The sequence below is a fragment of the Pseudonaja textilis genome, chromosome 9 (assembly GCF_049901715.1).
Source record: "Pseudonaja textilis isolate UNSWEBS1 chromosome 9, rPseTex1.2, whole genome shotgun sequence".
Classification (NCBI taxonomy): Eukaryota; Metazoa; Chordata; class Lepidosauria; order Squamata; family Elapidae; genus Pseudonaja; species Pseudonaja textilis.
Genome location: NC_141998.1, coordinates 22,084,324 through 22,108,580, shown reverse-complemented (window position 1 = coordinate 22,108,580; position 24,257 = coordinate 22,084,324). Strand labels below are relative to the sequence as shown.

The 24,257-nt window shown below is 44.3% G+C and overlaps 1 protein-coding gene across 1 annotated transcript in view; it reads right to left on the bottom strand.

The window, feature by feature from the left end:
* The window catches only part of GLB1L2 (galactosidase beta 1 like 2), a 42,368-nt gene extending 18,468 nt beyond the window's left edge, over positions 1-23,900 (bottom strand). The window contains exons 1-7 of the mRNA XM_087939120.1: positions 23,716-23,900; positions 12,720-12,917; positions 12,159-12,227; positions 11,301-11,396; positions 7,131-7,239; positions 6,112-6,204; positions 3,284-3,365 (exon numbers count right to left, since the gene is read on the bottom strand). Coding sequence (XP_087795246.1) covers positions 3,284-3,365; positions 6,112-6,204; positions 7,131-7,239; positions 11,301-11,396; positions 12,159-12,227; positions 12,720-12,917; positions 23,716-23,798 — 730 coding nt within the window. The 5' untranslated portion in view covers positions 23,799-23,900. The remainder of the gene's footprint in view (positions 1-3,283; positions 3,366-6,111; positions 6,205-7,130; positions 7,240-11,300; positions 11,397-12,158; positions 12,228-12,719; positions 12,918-23,715) is intronic.
* Between the last annotated feature and the right edge of the window lie 357 nt (positions 23,901-24,257).

The following is a 24,257-nucleotide window of genomic DNA, read 5'->3' as shown; positions in this document are numbered from 1 at the left end:
TTTTCCCCCCAGCCTGCCTTTTAATGCGCCCTTTGCGCCATTCTCACAGCCACCTCTTCTGAGGTTGTCATCATGGCATCACTCAGGGCCCTCGTTATTACACATTCCTGATTAACTTGACAGGTTGACTCTAATGAGCAGATTGTTGTGACATCTGAAGCAGGGGCTGGGATCCAGGCACACAAGCCTATCGGGGGGACACACAACTCCCAGCCAGGGGATGAATGAATGAGCGAGGGAGCAAGCGAGCTTGAGCGCTCGCAGGCAGTGAACGCATTTAGGCAAAAACACACAACACCCAAGCTCAAAGCTCTCTTTTTTCCGCCCCCACCTCCGTTCTCCCTAGCACTAGAAGGGAGAGAGCGACCCCACATGGACACAGAAGGGAATGGCTGGCACTTCAAGAGAAGGAGAAAGATTTAAGCGGGATGCGGTAGCCGGAAGGGGCAGCCTGCTGGACCACCCCCTGGACTTGGGTTTCAGAAGGGCAAAGGCCAACGGGGAGCAGCCATGAGCGCTTGGGTTTGATTGCTGTGGGCATTGCCAAGGGGTTCTGCTTCAAAGCAAGCAAAGAGAAGCTCCACCTTAGCTCGGGCAAAGGGATAATTCGAGAAAATGACTTGATTTGGGGCTCATCTTTTGGGAAGAGACCCAGGTAGGGTCTGTTTGCAGCAGGGCAACTTTTAAGACTTGAGACTTGAAGTCCACAAGTCTTCAAGTTGCCAAGCTTGGAGACCTCTGATTTATAGAATTGCAAAGTTGGAAGGGACCCGTGGAGATCTTCCAGTCCAACCCCTTGGCTGAAGCAGGAAATTTTTGTACCACTCTGGACAAATGGCTGCCCAGTCTCTTTTTGAAAACCTCCAGGGATGGAGAACCCACAACTTTTGGAGGGAAATTTCTGTACAGTTTTAGGTTAGATCTCTCTTTGATAAGTAGAATGGAATAGAATAACAGAATTGGAAGGGACCTTGGAGGTCTTCTAGTCCAACCCCCTGCCTAGGCAGGAAACCCTACACCACTTCAGACAAATGGTTGTCCAATCTCTTCTTAAAAACTTCCAGTGTTGGAGCATTTACAACTCCTGGAGGCAAGTTGTTCCACTGATTAATTGTTCTAACTTTCAGGAACTTAATTCCAGGTTGCTTCTCTTCCTTGATTAGTTTCCATCCGTTGCTTCTTCTCCTGCCTTCAGGTGCTTTGGAGAATAGATTGACTCCCTCTTCTTCGTGGCATCTCCTCAAATATTGGAAGACAGCTATCAAGTCGTGCCTAGTCCTTCTCTCCGTTAGATTAGGCATACCTAGTTCGCAATTATTTATTCGTTCGTTCATTCCGGCCTCTGGTTTGGCCAGCTCTCCATGAATTGCAGGGAAGGGCAAGTTCTTAATTTTGAACCAGAGCGTTGAGAGATCTGTCATAGTGAAGTTCATCTTATCATTTTGATTAGGTTTAGTATAGTTCTTTCTGCATATCTGATTGGGTGACTTGCCTGGAGCATACTAATGGAATGAAAATAAGTTTTAATAAATTAGTAGGCAAAGACGCACAGACATACACACATTCTGGAAGCTGGCTGTATAAATTATGCACTCATCCTTCGCATGCAGGCTGCATAAAATAAGGAAAATTGGACCTAACAATGGGGTGTCAGAAGCCACGGCCGGCAGCAAACAAGTCTAGTAATTTTAAGCAATATCTATCTATCTATCTATCTATCTATCTATCTATCTATCTATCTATCTATCTATCTATCTATCTTTGGTTATTCGGGTTTTCTCCCACGTAAAATTGAAGTATACTTCCAAAATTGAAGTATACTTCCAATTTTATGCGGTAGAAAACCCAAATAACCAAAGATCCACATACAAATACCCACGAAACCTCAGAAAACAAATATATGTATGTATGTATGTATGTATGTATGTGTGTGCATATATATATATATATATCCAAATAATTTCTCCATTAGCCTCACAACTGTTCTACTGCCTGAAGGATTGGGGGCTTTATTGGCAAAGCAAAATTGGTGGGGGGAGAATAAAGTTATTTAAACTCTAAGTAATCAACCATATTTTTAATCGATGGGTGGTAAGATCATGGCATCCGGCCCTCTCAATTCCTGGCAAATCGATGGGGATGAAATGGAGGTAGTGACAGGTTTTATTTTCCTGGGCTCCAAGATCACCGCAGATGGGGACTGCAGCCAAGAAATTAAAAGACGCTTGCTCCTGGGGAGGAAAGCTGTGGCTAATCTAGACAGCCTACTCAAAAGCAGAGACCTCACCCTGCCAACAAAAGTGCGTCTACTCGAGGCTGTGGTTTTCCCAGTTGCAATGTAAGGCTGTGAAAGCTGGACCATAAGGAAGGCTGAGCGCCAAAGAATGGAGGTTCTTTGGACTCTGGTGCTGGAGGAGAAGATTCCTGCGAGTCCCTTGGACTGCAAGGCCATCCAACCGGTCAGTCCTAGAGGAGATCCACCCTGACTGCTCTTTAGAAGGCCAGATCCTGAAGGTGAAACTCAAAGACTTTGGCCACCTCGTGAGAAGGAAGAAGGACTTGCTGAAGAAGAGCCTGATGCTGGGAACAATTGAGGGCCAAAGAAGAAGGAGGGGATGGCAGAGAAGGAGGGGGCTGGATGGAGTCCCTCAAGCAGTCGGTGTGAGCTTAAATGGACTCCAGAAGATCGTAGAGGACAGGAAGGCCTGGGGAAATGTTGTCCATAGGGTCATGATGGGTTGGATATGACTTCGCAACTAACAACAACTCTTTTTTCCCAGTGCTGTTGAAACTTTGAACGTTTGCTAGATGAATGGTTACAAGTCCAGCATTACCTGTACATTCTGAGCCTTAAATAGAAGAATGATTTCAAAAGCTTTCTATGGCGTACAAATACTTTACAGTGATAGCAAGAGCAGTAGCCCTTAGACTTATATACCACTTCACAGTGGTTTACAGCCTTCTCTAAGTGGTTTATAGAGTCAGCCTCTTGCCCCCAATAATCTGGGTCCTCACTGTACCCACCTCGGAAGGATGGAAGGCTGAGTCAACCTTGAGTCTGGTGGGATTTGAACTGCCAAATGTAGGCAGCCGGCAGGCGGCAGAGGTAGCTTGCACTGCGCCACAGAGGCTCCTGATGAGTGATGCTAGTTACTCACAAGCGTTTAAACAAACAAACACAATGTCCTTTTGTAGAATTGTAGCAAATAGGTGGTACAGTGGCATGGATATTTTTTTTTCTTTAATCTCAGTCACAACTTTGCTCCAGGATCACACAACTTACCTCCTTCTACGATGCCAGCATTCAGGCCGTCTTTATTATCCGAGGTCACCAATAACTCCACCACGTTCCTGCTCAGAAGAGCCTGTGAGAAAGAAGAACGGCCATAGTGAAGTTCAGAGCTGACAGCCCAGAAGAAGCCAGGATCGGGAACAAACCACGGTTTGAAGGGAGCTACTCTTTCCGGGATTCAAGGGGACATTTTGACCCAGATGTCTCAAAGGGGCTTCTCCAGAACGCAAACTCGGTTTTCTTGGGGGTTTTTTGGTTTTTTTTTTCTTGGAAAACGTTTTGTGTCTCATCCAAGAACCTACTTCAGTTCTAAGTGAAGTTAAACCAAGGAAAGTCCAGTTGCCTTTTGGAAGAGCAAAAGTCTGGGACAACCATGAGATGATTGCGAATCCCCATAATCATCCTGACCCAGATGTTGCAAGGATCAAGAGAAGCTGAAAAACATCAAGATATTTCTGATATTAGCGCTGATCAATATAGAGGTTTCATGATTTCCTGCCCATTGTTACAGACTGCCTCCTGTCCATCCTCTTTAATGTTAATTATAGAAACATTTCCACCAGGTGAGGAATGGAGACGTAGCTGGAACAGGACTTGCCAAGCCGAAACTGATCGACTCCCAGCACCTGCCTGCCCAGGAGGCAGGTGGCAACTTGCCAAGTTCTCTTTGCTGGGTTGAGATGACAGCAGGAGACCTTAAATCAAATTAGCTGCCCTTCTGCCTGAGCACTGGATTACTGGGTTATACCAGGCAGCTTTGGTCTGGTTTGCAAAAAATAATCTACGGCAAAGGAGGCTCCGCGTCTTTTACTACGGGGGCCAAAGTGTGTCGGCCGACATAACAGACGTACTTGAAACCCAAGAATACACTGAGGCAGGAGCTGGCCCGCCCCAAGGATAAAACACCCAGACACAAAGTGAGCAAGGTGGTCGTTGCAGCGCCATGTGAGTGAGCCACGTGCAGATCTTAGATTGGGGAAACAAAACAGCCGCTTCATAAACACATGGCGCAACACTGGAGAACAAACAGACCAGGATTAAATTCAGCAGTCCACCTGCATCTAAAAGATACCGGCCACTCTTTTGAAGACAGCAAAGTCCACATTTTGGACAGAGAGGACCTCTGGTTTGAAAGAGGGGTCAAAGAGGCCATCTATGTCCACACTGAACAGCTCTCTGTCAACAGAGGGGGAGGGTTATGGCATCTTCTATCTCCGGTCTACAATGAAGGCTCCACACTCATTTGCACCACTCAGGTAACCCTGAGGACACAGACAAACCTCCAGGTGACTTTAAGGACCCTCTAAAAGGATGCAGATGTCCAGCTGTCTGCAAGGAGCATAAACCCTTCCATTCCCCACCATCCATCCAGAGCTTCTTGGATGAGAAGCAAAACGTCTTCCAAGAAAAAGTCCAGTTGCCTCCTGAAAAAGGCACCTTTGGAACAACCGTGAACTGGATGACGGAGAATCTCCATAGGCAACACTCCTGTCTGCTATCAAAAGTTGCTGGACAGTGAGATGGACGACATATAAATTTAAAGAATTAATATATCCAGAGGTGGTGAAAGTTTCAACACTGGAAGTTTTTAAAAGGATGTTGAATAAGCATTTGTCTGAAGTAGTGGAAGGTCTCCTGCCTCGGCAGGGGGTTGGACTAGAAGACCTCCAAGGTCCCTTGCAACTCTGTTTATTCTATTCTATTCTATTCTATTCTATTCTATTCTATTCTATTCTATTCTATTCTATTCTATTCTATTCTATTCTATTCCCCAATCTATTCTGTTCTGTTCTATGCTACTCTATAATATCTGTTCTGTTCTGTTCTGTTCTACTCTACTCTATTCTATATTCCAATATATGCTCTGTTCTGTGTTACACTACACTATGCTATTCTAAATAAATATTACCCCATCTCCTGTCCCATGAGATCAATCAGATCAATTGATTGATCTGGAAAGCCAAATGGTCAGCTGAGCGCCCAGATACAGGCAATTACGTAGTTGACCCTACACACAAAAGGTGCCGGGTTTGGACCTTCCTCGCCAGCACTGGTGAACTCTGAACAAGTTCCGCACCCAGCATGGTGTCTTCCGGGACTCCTTGTTTAAGTGGGGTCTCGTCTCTACCCCTCAGTGTGACTGTGGTGCTCCTCGACAAAACATCCATCACGTTGTGTCCGAATGTCCCATCAAGAGCTTACACCGGCCCAATGTCTGATTTTTTTTTCAACATAGACCATCCTGTCCTTGAATGGCTGGGTGGACTTGGACATTAACACATTTGAACCACTATAAGTCCATGTATTTCGCCTAACGCTAAATCAGGGGTTGGCAGCCTTAAACACTCAAAGGGCCATTTGGATCTGTTTCTCACATAAAATAAAACACCGGGAGCCACATAAACCCTTCCCATGTTTGGCTATTTCCTGAGTGGCCACAAAACTAGCCTTTGTAGTTGGAAGTAAATATTCTGTTTTCTCCTGAAACTTTTCTTTTCTTGGATTTACCCATGGTTGCCCTACTAGAGGTTGACAAGCTCAATAAATTGCGTGCTGGTGGGTGTCACACAACGGCGGCTGTGACACATATTTTGAGTGACAGGGAGCCGCAGCAGAGGGAGGAAAGAGCCACATGCGGCTCCAGAGCTGGGGGGTTGCCGACTCCCGCGCTAAATAAATAAAATAATCAGGTCAATTCTTGGAGGTATCAACTCCTGGGTGTGCTTGTGCTTGTGTGTGTTTGCGCGTGCTTGTTTTGCTTTTAGGTAACCTGAATGCATTTCTTTTTCAGTTCAAAAGCGGTGGAAGAATCATTTTACCTGCTTTATGTAGGCCATGTAATTTTGGTCCTGGGCATAGGAGCCGTACTCGTTCTCCACCTGCATGGCTATAATTGGCCCTCCATTCTTGTACTAGGAAGAGAAACGGAAGAACATAAGCAAATGGGGTGCAGTTGGAGGATCTAATTGCTGTATTTGGGAAGTTTAATGGAGGAGGACTCTGTACAGTTGTGCCTTGTCTCTCCACAAAGAGTGGTCCAAAGTTCCGTTTTAAAAGCGAGTTAGGAAAATGTCTAAACCTCACCGGAACACAGAAATGTGAAACCAAAAGCCCCCTCTATGTCAAGAACACTTTCAGGAGGCAGAGATAGAGTAAACCACAAAGTGCCTGCTCTTCCCTCGCCTCACCACCAATCAGAAGGAAGGAAGGAAGGAAGGAAGGAAGGAAGGAAGGAAGGAAGAAAGAAAGAGAAGAAAGAGAAGAAAGAGAGAGAAGAAAGAAAAGAGAGAAAAGAGAAAAGAAAGAAAGAGAAGAGAGAGGAAGAGAGAAAGAAAAAAAAGAGAAAGAAAGGAAGGAAGGAAGGAAGGAAGGAAGGAAGGGAAAGAAAGAAAGAAGAAAGAGAAGAAAGAAAGAAGAAAGAAAGAAAGAAAGAGAAAGAAAGAGAAGGAAGAGAGAAGGAAGGAAGGTAGGAAGGGAAAGAAAGAAAGAAAGAAAGAAGAAAGAGAAGAAAGAGAGAGAAGAAAGAGAAGAGAGAGAGAAGAGAGAAAAAAAGAAAGAGAAGAGAGAAAGAAGAGAAAGAAAGAAAGAAGGAAGAGAGAAGGAAGGAAGGAAGGAAGGAAGGAAGGAAAAGCAAGCAAGCAAGCAAGCAAGCAAGCAAGCAAGCAAGCTTAGGATACATTTGAACATTTAATAGCATCCCAGGAAGGTTTAGAAAATTAATCTGGGGCATTTAGACAGGGTAGCATCTACCTGGTTTTCTGGTGAGGTAAACATAGAGTGATTTAAAAAAGAAAAAGAAACTCCAGGAATAAGTCAATAAAGGTGTGGCGTTATTTACCTGAAGATGGACCACCTGGGGCATGAGGTTGTCAAAGTAAGAATCTACAGCCTCGGTAAAACCCTTGTAGGTTGTCCTCAGTTGCATTTCAGGGTCCTGAAGCAACCAGCTAGGAAGGAAGACAATCAGGTAATCAATGGAGAAGATGAGATAATAACAATAATAACAACAATAATAAAAAAAAACCTCAAGACCCCTAGCAGTTTTTTGCTCCCCCTCCCCCTTAAGCAGGCTTCAAAGAAATGGGCTGGGTCAGACTGGACATTCAGCTTGGTTTTAAATAGTTTTAAAGAAGTTCTTTAAAACATTCATACATACTCACACACACACATATCATTGGAGAAGTGGGTAGTGGGCACCTGTTCGAATGGAGAAAGAAAGAGAGAAAGAGAGAGAGAGGGAGGAGAGAGAAAGAAAAGAAGGGAGGGAGGAAGAAAGGAAGAGCAAGAGAGAGAGAGAGAGGGAGGAAGAAAAAAGAAATAGAGGGAGGGAGGAGAGAGAGAGAAACAGGAAGGAAGAAAGGAAGGGAGGGAGGAAGAAAGGAAGGAGAGAAATAAAGGAAGAAAGGAGAAAGGAGAGAGAAAGGAAGGAAGGAAGGAAAGGAAGAAGGGAGGGAGGAAAAAAGGAAGTTTCTTTTGCAGGAAGTTTTTCTCAGAGAAAAGGCCAACTGAATTTTCTTAGTATCTGTACATTTCATGATTTTTGAACCTAAAAAAGGGGAGATGTGTTTGCGTAAGACTGCACTGGCCTTAAATACAAGTTCAAATGAGGAAAGTTTGCCCTAGAATGCAAAGCACGTTGCTTGTTTTTCCCGCCCTTTCTAAACTCGCCTTAAATTGCAGGTTTAAATATCTGAAAAGGTCTAAAATGCGCAACGGCGTGCAACTGGGAGAAAACCAACTCAGGAAGCGAGCTCCCTGAAAGAGAGGACGGGGAAGGTTAAGAGAGAGGCAGAAACTCTCTTTGAGCCAAGGTTCTTTAGAGACACTCAATCTCTGGTGGCAGAGACAAATGGAAAAAAAATATTTTTAAAAAAATAAGCAGGACTGGTGAGTGTCGGTGGCCCCCCTTGGGATCCAGTAACTAGGAAGGATTTCTCAAAGATGACGTTGGACTCATCAAGAGTATTGCTCGAGGGCCTGACATCAACAGATTATTCCCCAGAGGGAAGAATATAAACCAGTGTAGGAAAATAAAAAACGAACCCAGCTGAGGAAGTCAGTAACTAGAAAGGAAGATGGAGGTATTTGGAGAATCAGCCAAAAATGCAGGCCAAATCAGCCCGCCCAGGTTAAATTTGCAGTCTAACTTAAGCACAGGGCAAGAAGTCATCCGTAGGTAGACGATCAGAGATTAAAACTCTCTAATTACAGGTAGAGAGGTTGATGGGCTTCTGCGGATTGAGATTTTTGTGTCAGGGTTCCGGTGATTGCCCTAATTAAATCATGAGTCTCGAGCCAAGCTGCAAAAGAATGGAAGTTCCACCCTGAGCCATAAATATTCTATTGGCCCCACTCTGCTCTGCAAAGGAGGCCAGAAATCAAGATACTTAGGGTCGGACACGTTTCGTGCCTGGAATAGACCCACATGCCCTACTTACACCCTCCGCCATGATGGGTCCCCAAATCATTCTCTTGAAAGACGTGATCCGCTGCTTTTGTGTGAAACAGGCGTGAAGGGAGGAGGGAGCGAATGGAAGGAAGGCGGAAAATGCTTTGATGCTGAATAATTGAATGCAGAAAGAACAAGTGGTGCCTTTTATTCCGGGTGGCAAGAAAAACACTCTGGCATCGGGCGAGGTCTCAACCCCCATCATCGTCACCCTGCATAAGCAGGCCTATTGTTCCCGTTCTGCCCTCTTCCTTCTCCGTTGCTTTGATGACAAGGCTCCTAATTCCTGAGATAGCTTGTCCTTCTCCGTTCATCCGGCCATTCCCACCTCCACCCCACCCCACCCGCCGCCCCCGTTTCTGCTTTTAAGTCTGTGAACTGCAGGCTCCAAACAGCGCCTGTGCAATGGCTCCACAGGGTGTCAGAGAGAACTTCAACAGAAGGCCGGGCTGCGCTGATGCACTTTCTGCGACTGTCTAAACCGAGAAACGGGGAAGTTGCGTTCAACAATGTAAAAAAGTCTGCACTACTATTACTGTTAAGCTTCTCATCAATCCTGATCACCCATCTCCTCCCACTAGTGACTGTATGACTGTAACTTTGTCGCTTGTAGCCTAACGATTTATATTGCCTGTTTCCTCGTATGATTTGATTGCTTATTCTACCCTATGACTATCAGTAAGTATTGTACCTTATGATTCTTGACTCTTGACGAATGTAACTTTCCTTTTATGTGTACTGAGAGCATTTGCACCAAGACAAATTCCTTGTGTGTCTAATCACACTTGGCCAATAAAGAATTCTATTCTATCCTATCTATCTGTCTATCCCATCTATTTGTCTATCCTATCCTATCCTATTCAATCTATCCATCTATCTGTCTGTCTGTCTGTCTGTCTATCTATTCTATCTATCTATCTATCTATCTATCTATCTATCTATCTATCTATCTATCTATCTATTTATCTCTCTCTCCCATCTATCTATCTATCTATCTATCTATCTATCTATCTATCTATCTATCTATCTATCTATCTATCTATCATCTATCTATCCATCCATTCATCTATCTATCCATCTATCATCTATCTATCTATCCATCCATCTATTTATATCTATCTATCTATCTATCTATCTATCTATCTATCTATCTATCTATCTATCTATCTATCTATCCATCTATCCCTGCATATCTATCTATCCCTGCATATCTATCTATCTATCTATGTATCTATCTATCTACCTATTCCTGCATATCTATCTATCTATCCCTGCATATCTATCTATCTATCTATCTATCTATCTATCTATCTATCTATCTATCTATCTATCTATCTATCTATCTATCTATCTATCTATCTATCTATCTATCTATCTATCTATCTATCCCTGCATATCTATCTATCCCTGCATATCTATCTATCTATCTATCTATCTATCTATCTATCTATCTATCTATCTATCTGCCTGCATATCTATCTATCTATCCCTGCATATCTATGTATCTATCAAATATCTATCTATCTATCTATCTATCTATCTATCTATCTATCTATCTATCTATCTATCTATCTATCTATCTCTATCTATCTATCTATCTATCTATCTATCTATCTATCTATCTATCTATCTATCTATCTATCTATCTATCTATCTATCTATCTATCTATCTATCTATCTATCTATCTATCTATCTATCTATCTATCTATCCACCACCACCACCCGTGTTTTTTGGGAGAAATGTATCTGTGGGGAATTTCGCCTCAACTTCTGACCCAAGAGAGCAGCCAGTGGGTGTCGCAGAGGAACTAAGAACAGCTGCTTTCTGATTCGGGTGAAGCAGGGAGGCATTTCTTAGCACCATTTGCACGGATTCCTGGGGAGGGAGGGGCAGGGAAACAGAGGCCTTTTCAAAGCCTTGCCATTCTTCATCCCCAGAATGCCTTTTAACCCGGCTGGGCTCTGTGGAACGTAGAAAGTGTGACCATTGGTTGTCCCCACGTTCCTTTTTTTTCGAAAAAAGGCATTTCTCGTGTTTTTTTTTTCTTTGAAAACGTCTCGCTTCTCATCCAAGAAGCTTCTTCAGTTCTCGAATGAGAAGCAAAACGTCTTCAAAGAAAAACAGGGAAGTCCGGTTGCCTCTTGAAAAAAAAAAAAAAAAAACGCCTTTGGGAGAAGGAAGAGACTGACATCGCAATACGTAACTTTAATCCGCAGGACCATTTCCCCAACTTTTTAAAAAGGCTTCTGCAGTTTAGGAGTTGCAACTTATGCTTTGAGGCTGCCACATCTAAAATGTCAGGAAGGTGAAAGGATGGACAATGCTGCATAGAATATTTAAAATAAAACAAGATTTGATAAACAAGGTCCACTGCAAAGGGATGACCTCTGAGTTTGTCTGGATTCTTACATTCTATTTGGTTGCATCTGTTCCAGTGTCTCCATTCTATTTATGCTCTAGTTATCATATTTCTTTTCCTTAAAATTAGACCTATGAAAGCTACAGACACAGTGACGTAGTAGCATTTTACACAGAAGTTAACATTATTCAAACTTACCTGGGCAGGCCACCAAGGTCCCACTCTGAGCATATATACGGTCCGGGACGCAGAATTACCCATAGTCCGACTTCTTCTGCTATCCCAAGAAAAGCCCTAGAGAAGCAAAGGAGAAATGGCAACAGCACTGCAAGGGCAGAGCAACCTCAAATTTAGCAAAGGAAGCTCAAAATAGCAAACGCAATGGCACTTAAAACTCATATACTGCTTCACAGCCCTCTCTAAGCAGTTTACAGAGTCACCATTTTGCCCCCAATAATTTGGGCCCTCATTTTACAAACCTCGGAAGGATGGAAGGCTGAGTCAACCTTGAGCTAGTCAGGATCAAACGCTTGGCAGTTGGCAGAACTAGCCTGCAATACTACATTCTAACCATCGTGCCACCACGGTTCAAAAACTAACTTTATCTAAAGACCTAATTATAGAACGTCGGGATTATTTAAAAACCCATGACATTTTCCTGCCAACTAAATTCTGTTGATAGTTTTATAGAGTTTGCAAAAGTTATAGCTATCAAGGCTCAAATATAGTTCTCTCTGTGTCTTTCCCCATCAGGATCTTATTCTAACAGTCATATAGACATTCTATTGAGATCCTACTTTTATTTATACGCCTCAAAGCAGCATACTTAATGACCAATCGCTTTTATTACCGCCCATAGCACAAGAACCTCGTGCATTTCTAATTTCCAACTCAAGCTGTCTCTCCAACTTTTTACTTCTCAAACCACCCCTCCGTTTCCCAGTGCTGTATAGGAATGAGAAACTCAGCACTGTGTAAATTTGATCTCAGATGAAAACAGATTCTTAGATTACTAGATTTGTTTTGTAAGGAAAAGGCAAGTCGCCCGATACATACTGCAGATCCAAATTTCCGCTGAAGTCAAACTTCCCTCTGACGGCCTCATGAAGGTTCCACGGTACGTACCTGGAACGAGCAGCGAATAAGTATCTCCTAAGTAGAGGCACGTGACCGATCCGATTTTACGACTTTTGCAGCACACGTTAAGCCAAGGTCCTCAAATTTGGCAAGACTTGTGGATTTCAACAAAATGAGAAATAAATGCTAGGATGTATTATAGCAACACCACTTAGACTTATATACCGCTTCACGGTGCTCTAGAGCCCTCTCTAAGCAGTTTACAGTCAGCATATTGCCCCTAACCATCTGGGTCCTTCCTTAGGCAGCAGGATGTTGCAAACAGCCATAAGGGCAACCTGGGTGCTAAGCGCCCCTTGAGTGTGGGATTCCCACAACCATCGAAACTACAGAATCTGGGTTGTAAGTACCCTCTGGGTGTGTGCGTCAGAACTTTGAACGGCTACTAAATTAAGCTGCTAAGTCAAGGACTACCCGGTGAAATCAGCAATTACAATGGAGACATAGCTGAAAGGGCCCTGAAGAGCATTCAAGCCTTACGTGGTGAGGGTGTTCAGGCCGCAGGCCTTCATCTTCACCAAGCGGTCCCTCCAATATTCCCGGGGGATGCGGAAATAGTGCATTGAGCCGCCAAGGATGCGAAAGGGCTTCTCCTCCAGCAGGAACTGCGAGTGCTTGGCCTGTAAGCCCAGCACTCGGCCCCAGAACCGCATGGGAATTACGTTCGTCAAGTTGAACCTGGACAGGAAAGAAGGGAAAGCACAGCAGTAGCAGAGCCAGCTAAGAGAGTCAGTTTCATCTAGTGGATCAAGCGCCAGCAGGCTAGAAAGCGGGAGGCCGTGAGCTCTAGTCCTGAGGTAGGCATAAAAGCCATATCTGGTTGATTTGGGGTAATCGCCCCAAACCGGCTTTCTTGCCTAAAGTAGGACCAGAAGTCCTAATCTCCTGGTGATTGGTCAAAGGAACCCAGTTGGATTCATGCCGGAGGTGTGACTAGAACTCCCAATCTCCTGGTGATTGGTCAAAGGACACCCTGATGGCTTTCATGCCCGAGGTGTGACTAGAACTCTCAATCTCCTGGTGATTGGTCAAAGGACACCCTGACGGCTTTCATGCCCAAGAGGTGACTGGAACTCCCGATCTCCTGGTGATTGGTCAAAGGACACCCTGACGGCTTTCATGCCCAAGGTGTGACTAGAACTCCCAATCTCCTGGTGATTGGTCAAAGGACACCCTGACGGCTTTCATGCCCGAGGTGTGACTAGAACTCCCAATCTCCTGGTGATTGGTCAAAGGACACCCTGACGGCTTTCATGCCCGAGGTGTGACTAGAACTCTCAATCTCCTGGTGATTGGTCAAAGGACACCCTGACGGCTTTCATGCCCAAGGTGTGACTAGAACTCCCAATCTCCTGGTGATTGGTCAAAGGACACCCTGACGGCTTTCATGCCCGAGGTGTGACTAGAACTCTCAATCTCCTGGTGATTGGTCAAAGGACACCCTGACGGCTTTCATGCCCAAGGTGTGACTAGAACTCCCAATCTCCTGGTGATTGGTCAAAGGACACCCTGACGGCTTTCATGCCCAAGGTGTGACTAGAACTCCCAATCTCCTGGTGATTGGTCAAAGGACACCCTGACGGCTTTCATGCCCGAGGTGTGACTAGAACTCCCAATCTCCTGGTGATTGGTCAAAGGACACCCTGACGGCTTTCATGCCCAAGAGGTGACTGGAACTCCCGATCTCCTGGTGATTGGTCAAAGGACACCCTGACGGCTTTCATGCCCGATGTGTGACTAGAACTCCCAATCTCCTGGTGATTGGTCAAAGGACACCCTGACGGCTTCATGCCCGAGGTGTGACTAGAACTCTCAATCTCCTGGTGATTGGTCAAAGGACACCCTGATGGCTTTCATGCCCGAGGTGTGACTAGAACTCCCAATCTCCTGGTGATTGGTCAAAGGACACCCTGACGGCTTTCATGCCCAAGGTGTGACTAGAACTCTCAATCTCCTGGTGATTGGTCAAAGGACACCCTGACGGCTTTCATGCCCAAGGTGTGACTAGAACTCTCAATCTCCTGGTGATTGGTCAAAGGACACCCTGATGGCTTTCATGCCCGAGGTGTGACTAGAACTCCCAATCTCCTGGTGATTGGTCAGAGGACACCCTGACGGCTTTCATGCCCAAGGTGTGACTAGAACTCCCAATCTCCTGGTGATTGGTCAAAGGACACCCTGACGGCTTTCATGCCCGATGTGTGACTAGAACTCCCAATCTCCTGGTGATTGGTCAAAGAACACCCTGACGGCTTTCATGCCCAAGAGGTGACTGGAACTCCCGATCTCCTGGTGATTGGCCAAAGGAACCCAGTTGGATTCATGCACAAGGTGTGACTAGAACTCCCAATCTCCTGGTGATTGGTCAAAGGACACCTAGCCAGCCAATTTCCATGCTTATTTTGCCTCTTCTCTCCTATATTTAACCCATTTCATGGAGTCATGCTATAACCTCTCTCTTTCTGCCCCTCTTTGCCCTTTCTCAAGCTCATCCTTCCAAAGAATCTTTCTATTTAGCTTCAGCATCCAGGATTTAACTTTGGGAACTTTCCTTCACGTCATCAATTTGCGTTATCCCTGGATCTCGCGGGGGGGGGGGAGAGGAGAAGGAAAAAGGAACCACAGCTTTCAGGAGGAAATCCTCAACCCAGACTTGAAAACGCCGAACAAGGAAACCAGCAGAGAGTAGAAAATGGGAAGCTGCACAATGATGGGTCTCTGCAGGGGTGTGAACGCTGACCCTGTTTTCAGACACAAATGTTTAAAATCTTCCCAACAGTCTGCAACGGAATTCTGGCAGCACCAAGCTGCGTTGTCAAACGAGAAGCAGATATAAAGAGGTAGAGAGAATCCGGAATTATGCCATGCTCTGTTTCCTTAACCAACAAAAGACGTTGCTTTTTTTACCCTTCCAATGTTTCACGACGTAAAACCAGTGAACCAGAAGAAAAATAATACGATCTCTGATACCTGCCTATTTACAATAACTGAATAAAAATGGACCTAATCCAAAGTATCTTCCAGGCTGTCTATTCTCCTTGTGGGTTTTTGTGCTCTTCAAGACGCTTGGGTTCAACTGTTCGGACCCAAACCTGTTTCCAAGAGAGCAAACATAAGACAAAGGCACAACCTTTTAATGTTTCATCTATGAATCCTGTTTCTTCACAGATAAAAGGCTGCTTCCAACTAATTAGCTCCGACAAGAAAGAGCCTTGCCAAGTTTTGGAAAACCAACAGATAAGAAATAATTTACAACTCAAGAGTCTTCAAATATCAACTGAAATGTCCACGAGGCTGAGTTTCAAAACATCTTTGCTTTCTGCAAAGAACATTCGCTTCACAGCTGGCTTTTATCTTCTTGAAGGAGGGGCCACTACCTTTCAGTCTTACTCCCGAGTTGCCTGTGCTGTTGTAGCTGCTCTTTCCTGCGAGCAATCCTGCGTACATGCGCACTTGGTACAGGCTCCTCGGGAACCTCCTCATCGCTGTTGCCAGCCCCCACAATCTCTGAAGGAAGACCTAACGGTCCTGGCCCCTCATCTGAGTCCTCGCTCTCCTCAGCCGTCCGCATCTGCTGCCGGCTAACCGCAACATCAATTTACTATCTGAAATCACTGCAGCAGCCATGCAGAAACTCCAGGAACTGAGAATGCTAGCTTGTCTACGTACCGGGGTGATGGAAACAAGTTTTAGCAGGGATTTGGAGCCATCTTATCCCCAAGGTGTTGAATACAATACTCAACAGAACTGTTAAACAGAAGTCGAACAGTGAGTGTCCTGTTCCTAGATAAATATTTCTGCCATTAATGTCTTGTTCCTCCTCTATTAGAGAAACAGCCATCAAGGGTTAAACGATGGGCAAAATTGCTCATGAGAAAGAAGCGAAAAACAAGGTGACTTCTTTTTTTTTTAAAAAAAAGAGGAATCTCACCTGTTGCTTTCTTGGACTTCCCAAATCTTGAGACCTGAAGCTAAACAAGCTAAGATCTACAGAAACTAGGGAAATGTCCAGATGTGAGGACTTCCAGCTCCACAGTTTCTCAGCAATGGCTTTGCTGGCTGGGGAATTCTGGGAGTTGAAGTTTCCCACATCTGAAAGTTGTCCAGGATGGGAAACGCTGCTCTACTACAAAGGACCAAGAAGGATGCATGAAGAAGACAATTTTTACCAGGAATCTTAGGCGGGGGAGTAGATAAATCATGATTTAAGATGAGGAAGCATGACTCCTGCCAATAGAAGCTTTAGAAAAAAAAGGAAGGACTGATAGGCAAATTTAAGGACATTAATGTTCTGAATAAGAATAGAGTACCAACAAAATTAGACATAAAAGTTGCAATGGTTAACTCCACAGAGAGAATTTCCATATCACATCGTACTGATGGCTTATAGCAAGAATATGCAGGCAGTGGTAATAATACCTAGAAAGGGAATCCTGAATAAAATGTGGTATGCCTAAAACCTGCATGGATGAACTAGAAACTATAGTATACAAACTATAAAGACTACAACATTTTTTTAAAGGGAAGAACCCCTTCGGTATAATTACAAGCTACAATTTTTCTACAATCTTTGACGCTAACTACAAGCAGATGATATTTAATTTATTACTGTCAGCTGAGATGCTTTTCGGCTGAGATTATCTTTTTCTTTTCATCTTTTATTCATCTGTCATTTTTTAATACATCTGTGGATTTCAAGCTATATCTAGAGGGCAGCCTCAAATTCCATGTCAACATTAGCCACCGGAGGGAACCAAAAGGAGAATCAGGAACTCCTAGAATTAAGGAAAAATTTCCTGATGGTTAGAACAATTAATCAGCAGAACTGCTTGCCTCCAGAAGTTGTGAATGCTCCAACGGTGGAAGTTTTTAAGAGATTGCACTTCTTTGAAATATGGTATATAGGGTCTCCTTCTCAAGCAGGGAGTTGGATTAGAAGACCTCCAACTTTGCTATTCTGTCAGAAGGGAACTGGAACAATTTCCACTCATGAGAACCTTGTCTTTTTATTCAACATTTAGTCCATTGTGGTGGCTCAGTGGCTAGGACGCTGAGCTTGTCAATCAAGAAAGTTCGGCAGTTCGAACCCCTAGCGCTGCGTAACGGAGTGAGCTCCCGTTCCTTGCCCCAGCTTCTGTCAACCTAGCAGTTTGAAAGCATGTAAAAATGCAAGTAGAAAAATAGGAACCACCTTTGGTGGGGAGATAAGAGCGTTCTGTGTGCTTTCGGGGTTTAGTCATGCCGGCCACATGACCACGGAGACGTCTTTGGACAGCGCTGGCTCTTCGGCTTTGTGATGGAGGTGAGCAGCGCCCCCTAGAGCCGGAAACAACTATGTGCCAGGGGAACCTTTACCTTTAATCCATTGTGAAAGACAGTGTTCTTGGATTTGAGGCTTACCTGCTCCAGGCTAATTCTGGGCCAGCAGGCCAACCCAACAGTGAACAATATCTGTACATGGTTTCCTATCTTTCAAGGTCTGTATGATTCCCAGGCACTGCAAAAAATCATTAAAAATGCTCTACCCTGACGCAGAAATAAACGCGGTGAGGAGATCCAGCTTTGAAAATGGAGGTGTCCTGACAGGTTAGATGCAAGAGATGGGATGACTGACAGAGGTCTATCAGAGAACTTAAGAGGTACATCATTCATTTCTTTCACCTGTAAGCACCAAGGTCACCTGGGCTTTTGTTAGCCCCAACACGGAGCTGATTTACAGCATCAGCAATATGTCTTCCGTTGCCCATTATTATTTATGATAGGCAAGGAATGGATTTCTCATTTGCGGCCCGCTTACTTAAAATCTTTAAATCATAGCCAGCTTGATGGGGCACTGCCCTGTGGCGTCTTTTATCTGAAGAGCTGCCAGAGAAATTCTCCCCTGGGGACTAACGGATTCAGCAGGGTAGACACAGATACACAAGTGCCTCCCCTAGGCATATTCCAGTGCTCCCAATTTCAGCTTTTCCGAAATGAAATGACACACACCTACATGCGCGCTCCCATCCTTGGCCCCGAAATGTCAATTTGTACACATCGCCTCCCCACCAATCCCTCCAAGTCATCTTTGATCTTCCTCCAAACTCGATTTGCATCATTTGCTCGGCTTAATCTAACGGGGATGTCTATTTTCCCGCCGGCATTCTTTCTCAGAAGTAGTAACCCAGCTCACTAAGCAAGCTATGAAAGAAAGAACGAGAGAGAGAGAGAGAGAGAGGGAGAGGGAGGGGGGGGGGAGGGAGGAAGGGAGAGAGAAAGGAAGGAAGAAAGGAAGGAAAGATATCTGCACACTGCACACCAGAACAGCTAGACACAAGAACAGTTTTTTCCCGAAAGCCATCACTCTGCTAAACAAACAATTCCCTCAACACTGTCAAACTGTTTACTAAGTCTGCACTACTGTTACTGTTAATCTTCTCATCACTCCTTATCACCCATCCCCTCCCACTTGTGACTGTATGACTATAACTTTGTCGCTTGCATCCTTACGATTTATCGTGACTGTTTCCTAGTTTGACTTGATTGTTTATTGTACCCTACGACTATTATTAAGTGTTGGACCTGATGATTCTTGACTCTTGACAAATGTATGTTTTCTTTTATGTACACTGAGAGCATTTGCACCAAGACAAATTCCTTGTGTGTCCAATCACACTTGGCCAATAAAAGAAATTCTATTCTATTCTACTATTCTATTCTATTTTTTTTTCTATTCTACATTCCAATATTTATATCTATTCTATTCTGTTCTGTTCTATTCTATTCTATTCTATTCCAAACCATTCCATTCTATATATCTATATCTACAGTATATCTATCTATCCATCCATCCATCCATCCATCCATCCATCTACCTACCTACCTACCTACCTACCTACACACAAACACACACACCCCACATCCTTAAAATATACCATAAATTGACAATGTTCACGAGGGTTTAGTTTTGGGGTGATTTTTTTTTTTACACATTAATGAATATTGCCCAGTTGTGTACATAAAACGTAGCCAAACTAAACAGAATGGACATGGTGCGTACATTTGTCTGAACTTCCATTCTGGGGAAAAATATTTGTCTGCTTTAACCCATTGCAGGATAGCGTTCAATCTGCAACTCTGAAAGGGCCTCTTCCAAATCAAATCCTAAACACTATACAGAGTTCACTTACTGACAGTTTGAAATTACAATGGCACTGGAAAAAAAAAATGACTTATGGCTATTTTTCAGGCTTATGACCGTGGCAGCATCCCCACAGTCATGTGCTTTATGCTTGGGTGCTTGACAACTGACTCACCTTTATGACGGTTGCAGCATCTCTAGGTCGTGTGATCTAGGGACCTTCCAACAAGTGAAGTCCGTGGGGTTAAACCAGATTCGCTTAACAATCGTATTACTAATTTTAACAACTGCAGCTGCAACAGAAGTCGTACAATGGGGCAAAACTCACTTAACAAATGTCTCACTTGGCAACGGAAATTTGGGGCTCAACTGTAATCAAGAACTACCTATAATCTTTTTTCCAGAAGTCACTATTTCCAAGGGCCAAACATGACCTTAATTTTTTAATTCAGCTTAACTCAATATACCTTCGAACAACCCTTTGCTCCAATGACCTAAAGCTTTAATTGTTATCCAGCTTTAACAGAGGAAGGAAGCTAAGTAGGGCCATGGCTTTAGAAGGACATTTATCCTAAGAAGAGGATACACCCAGCAAGCAGAAACACAAATAGGCCGGAAGGTGACCTCAGGAGTGTAGAAATAATTTTAAAAGTGCTTTCTCACACTTGCAAGACTTAAGCCATCCTGATTCACATCCAGAGACATGCACGCAGGTATCACTGGAAGAGAAAGGAACTAGGAGGGGAAAAAACTGCACCGATTTGGGTCATAACAGGGAAGCAGATGGCCAACTGCATTCCACTGATCTGTGAGGATTCCAACTCCCATCAGTCCTAGCCAGCGGATTAACAGCAAGGGATGAGTGTAGTTGTGATCCAAAAATATTAAGAGAATGGTGGCTGGTTTTCTGTGGTTTGAATCTATTTTTTGCAGCTATCTATTATTGGTAAATATGAAGTTATAAAGAATATACAGTTTTGTATCAAAAGTGGTTTTTATTTTTGAAAAAGCATGTAGACCGGCTTTTGGTTTTTTTGACGAGGAAGAAAACATTTTGCCTCCTATCTTGGGAGCTTCATCAGTTGCGTTGGATGGTGTAGGAGATGGAAGGGCCGGCCATCACCTGAATCAGTTGGACTGACTTTTCAAAAATAAAAACCACTTTTGATACAACTATGATTTGAATGTCCCTTTTTCTGGAGACTACTGAACTTTCTGGGTTTTTTTTTTTTTCTTTTGAACAGGTTTCGCTTCTCATCCAAGAAGCTTCTTTAGCTCTGACTGGATGGTGGGGAATGGCCAGTCAGAGCTGAAGAAGCTTCTTGGATGAGAAGTGAAAACTCTTCAAAGAAAAACCAGAAAGTCCATTCACCTCTTGAAAAAGCACGTTTAGGACAACCATGACCTGGAGGACTGAGAATCTTCATAAAGTTTTATAGTTTCTGAATCCTCCCAAAAGAATGCATTTCCCGCAACTAACGGATCTGATGAACTACTGGACCTTTGATGGGAATATATTTGCGTGTGTCTGTCAAAAATTGAGGCTGGAAAATAGACATTCTTTTCATGCGAATAAATTGTTTGTGGTCACAACAGACCAAACTCTTCTGTGTTTCTTGTACTTTTTTTTAATAGAAAACTCACAGGAAACATACATTCCAACATGGAAGTCTCAACATGAAAAAAGTTCACTAGGGGTGAAACTAATTTGACACCAAATTAAGAGTGACTCTACAAGGAAGATGGCTCTTGACTTGCACTTCATGACGGATGACCTGTTTCTGTCTCCCTCTATTTGGCCACAGAGAAGGAAGTAATTAAAACACAATTTAAAATATATACATCTGCTTTCAGCTCCACGAAAAAATTATATTAGATCTTATAGAGCTTGAAAAATCATCACAGAGGCAGCTTTAAAATTAATCTTTTGACAACTTGCAAGCAAAGGAATAGGCTTAAATCACTTTTGCCTTCGTCAAAGCAAATCAATTTTTATTAGAGCCATAGATCGCCTTAAGGGGGCAAGATACGGCCCTTGAAAGGAAGCCCATATAAAGGAGCTGTGAATTTAAATGAGTTATAAAAAATCTAGAAGGTATAAAAGATGCACAAATTGAATACATGGGACAAAAGATTTAAACAAGTGAGAAAGAAGGAGCGTAAAAAGTTAGCAAGCAGAAAACTATTTGTAGTAAGTTTCAGAGAGCCCTAATACCATAAACCAGTTACACATGGAAATCTAGTTTATACTATTGAGCCCCAGGTCTAAGTGAGAAGCCATTCTCTGATGAATTTAGGAGTGCTGTTACAGAGAATCTGGCAATATTATACGTTGCAGCAGAAGTGGCATCTGAAATCAACAAGACGGTGTAAAATTACCTGGTGTGCCTTGTGTATTTATGCAGTTATGGTAAGATGAGACTGGTATGAATGTTGCTACAGGACAAACATCAGAGAAGAACATGTGCTTAGATTCACCAACGTCTTTCCTTTACCAGCAGAAAACTACCATGGGGTTAATTCCCAGAAGATTGAAGCTTTCTTTCATTTGCAAACAATACGAGATTTATTTTCTACATTCTCGGCAAATTGCATGAAATTACTTATAAAACAACACCAGATTTATCTAAGTAAGCAGCTGATGAGTCGGGCAGTGCTGCCCATCCAATAAAAGGATATGAAGAAATGGGGGAAATGTACATAGCAACCTTAGCCAGGCATTGTTCAACCAGTCCGACTTACCTCACATTGTTGTTGTGGGAACAATAGGTGACAAGCTCATGCTAGGTTTGCTGCCTTGAGTTATGTATAAAAATGAAAGGCAGTTTTGGTGATGATGCTAGCTTAGAAACCAGGAGGGTGTGAGTTCTAGTTTTGCCTCAGGCATGAAAGCTGGCTGGGGGACTTTGGGCCAATCACTCTCTCTCAGCCTAACCTTCCTCACAGGGTTGTTGTGTGGGAAAAATAGGAGGAAGGAGGAGTATTAAGAATGTTTTCTACCTTGCGTTACTTATACAGGCATACAGGAAGGATAAATATCTAATTAATAAAGACAGGATCCAAATCTATTATTATTACTATTACTATATTATTATACTTGTATTCATTAAACATGAAACTCAATCAACTGAACATTTAAAAATGTATCACAAATATCATTGACTAGTCCTAATGGTTGATAAGGTTTGCTGTCAGCATCCTAGGTATCAACCAAGTATCTTCTTAAAATGTATGATGATGATGGTGATATTATTATTAATTTTATCTATTAAACATGAAACTCAGTCAACTGAATATTTAAAAATTTATCACAAATATGACTGGCCCTATTGGTTGATATTGGTTGCTGCCAGCATCCTAGGTATCTTCTATTATTATTTTTATTGTTGTTGCTGTTATTACTATTACTATTATGACCTCTTAAAGGGGAAGACAGTGCACTAACTTGTCCAATTTCTCATTCGATGCAACCATTGCTTATTTGTGCTAAGAAATGCATCTCCTTTGCAACAGGAAACCAACAACACGTCACCTGCCATTAAGGCACTAAAGCAAAGGGAGATTGTAGGCTTTCCCAACGGATCTGTGGCTCTTTCTCTAAAACAGCAGGTGCAAGGTTGGGAGGTGTGTGTGTGTGTGCATGTGTGTGTCCACCCAAAATAACCAGATGAGATGACTCAGGATGGTTAGGAGCGGGTCCTCTCTTTCTGACATGCACCCCCTGGTATCTGGCATCCCAAAGTCCGGGCCAAGTTTGCAATGGGCACCTTCAGATGTTGCAGGGTGCAAAGGCAAGTTTGAAAGAGGCTTGCAAAGAAGGAAAAATAAACAAACTTTTTTGGGGGGTGGGGGGGGGGAGAGAAGACTGCCTTTTAAAGCATAATTGTGTGCCTTTGTGTGTGTCTGTGTGTCTGTGTGCAATGTTGTGTTCCTGCAAAATACGCAGCCAGCAAAAGATGTTGGAAATGGGGAGGGGTCCCATTTTTGCAAATGGAGAGAGGGGGTCTCCTAAGGGAGACGGGGTGGGATAGGATGGGGAGTGGGCAGGTGGCCTCCCCACCTTGTGATCTTCCAGCCCGTGGCCAGACGGGCTGTGGATGATGGGCCTGGTGGTCGGCTGGGGGCGGCAATCGCAGCATCCATTTGGGATGGTGGGGGGAGAACACCAGCCTTAGAAGAAGGGGAAAGGCAGCCGCAGGGAGGGAAGGAAGGATGATGGGTAGGGGAACCCCTAGGATGGGCTCGGTAGTAACCTGGGGAGAGGAGGTAGGGGGTCCCTCCGAGGGGGCGTGGCCAGAGCGCGGCCTGGGGGCGGGGCATTGGAGCCACGCCCTCTTGTCTCTCCGTCTGCCTCACCTGCGGATGGCGACGGCGGCCAGCAGCAGCACGAAGAGGCCCGCCAGCAGCCGGCGACGGCGGCGCCCCGCGCAGCTCCACATGGCCGACGACCTCCGGCGAGACCCGGACCCGTCCAGCCCCGTCCCGCCGCTCCGGCTGCCACGCACGGGCGCCCCGTTAACGGGAGGAGGCGCCTCCCATTGGAGGAGGGCGGCCCAGGCGCCGAGACGCCATTGGACGGCGGCGGGGGGGGAGGCGGGCGCTCCGGCGCGCGAGACCGCACCCGGCCCCTCGCGCCCATTGGAGGGGGCTCACGTCGCTCTTTCGCCCCGCCCACGGCGCCTCACCTGTGGCCCGGGTGGAGCTCGCTGTGTAGATGGTCAGCCAGCCTTTTGCGGGCAGCTGACGGTCTCCTCAGAGGGGTCGGCTCGGGGTGGCTGAAAACACTTAAAACCCCATTGTAACCCCCCGATTCATACACAAAGAACCCCCTCCCTCCCCAAGAAAAAAAAAAACAAGGGAGGCGAACCCTTGGCAAGCTTAACGTGTGAACGCAGCCA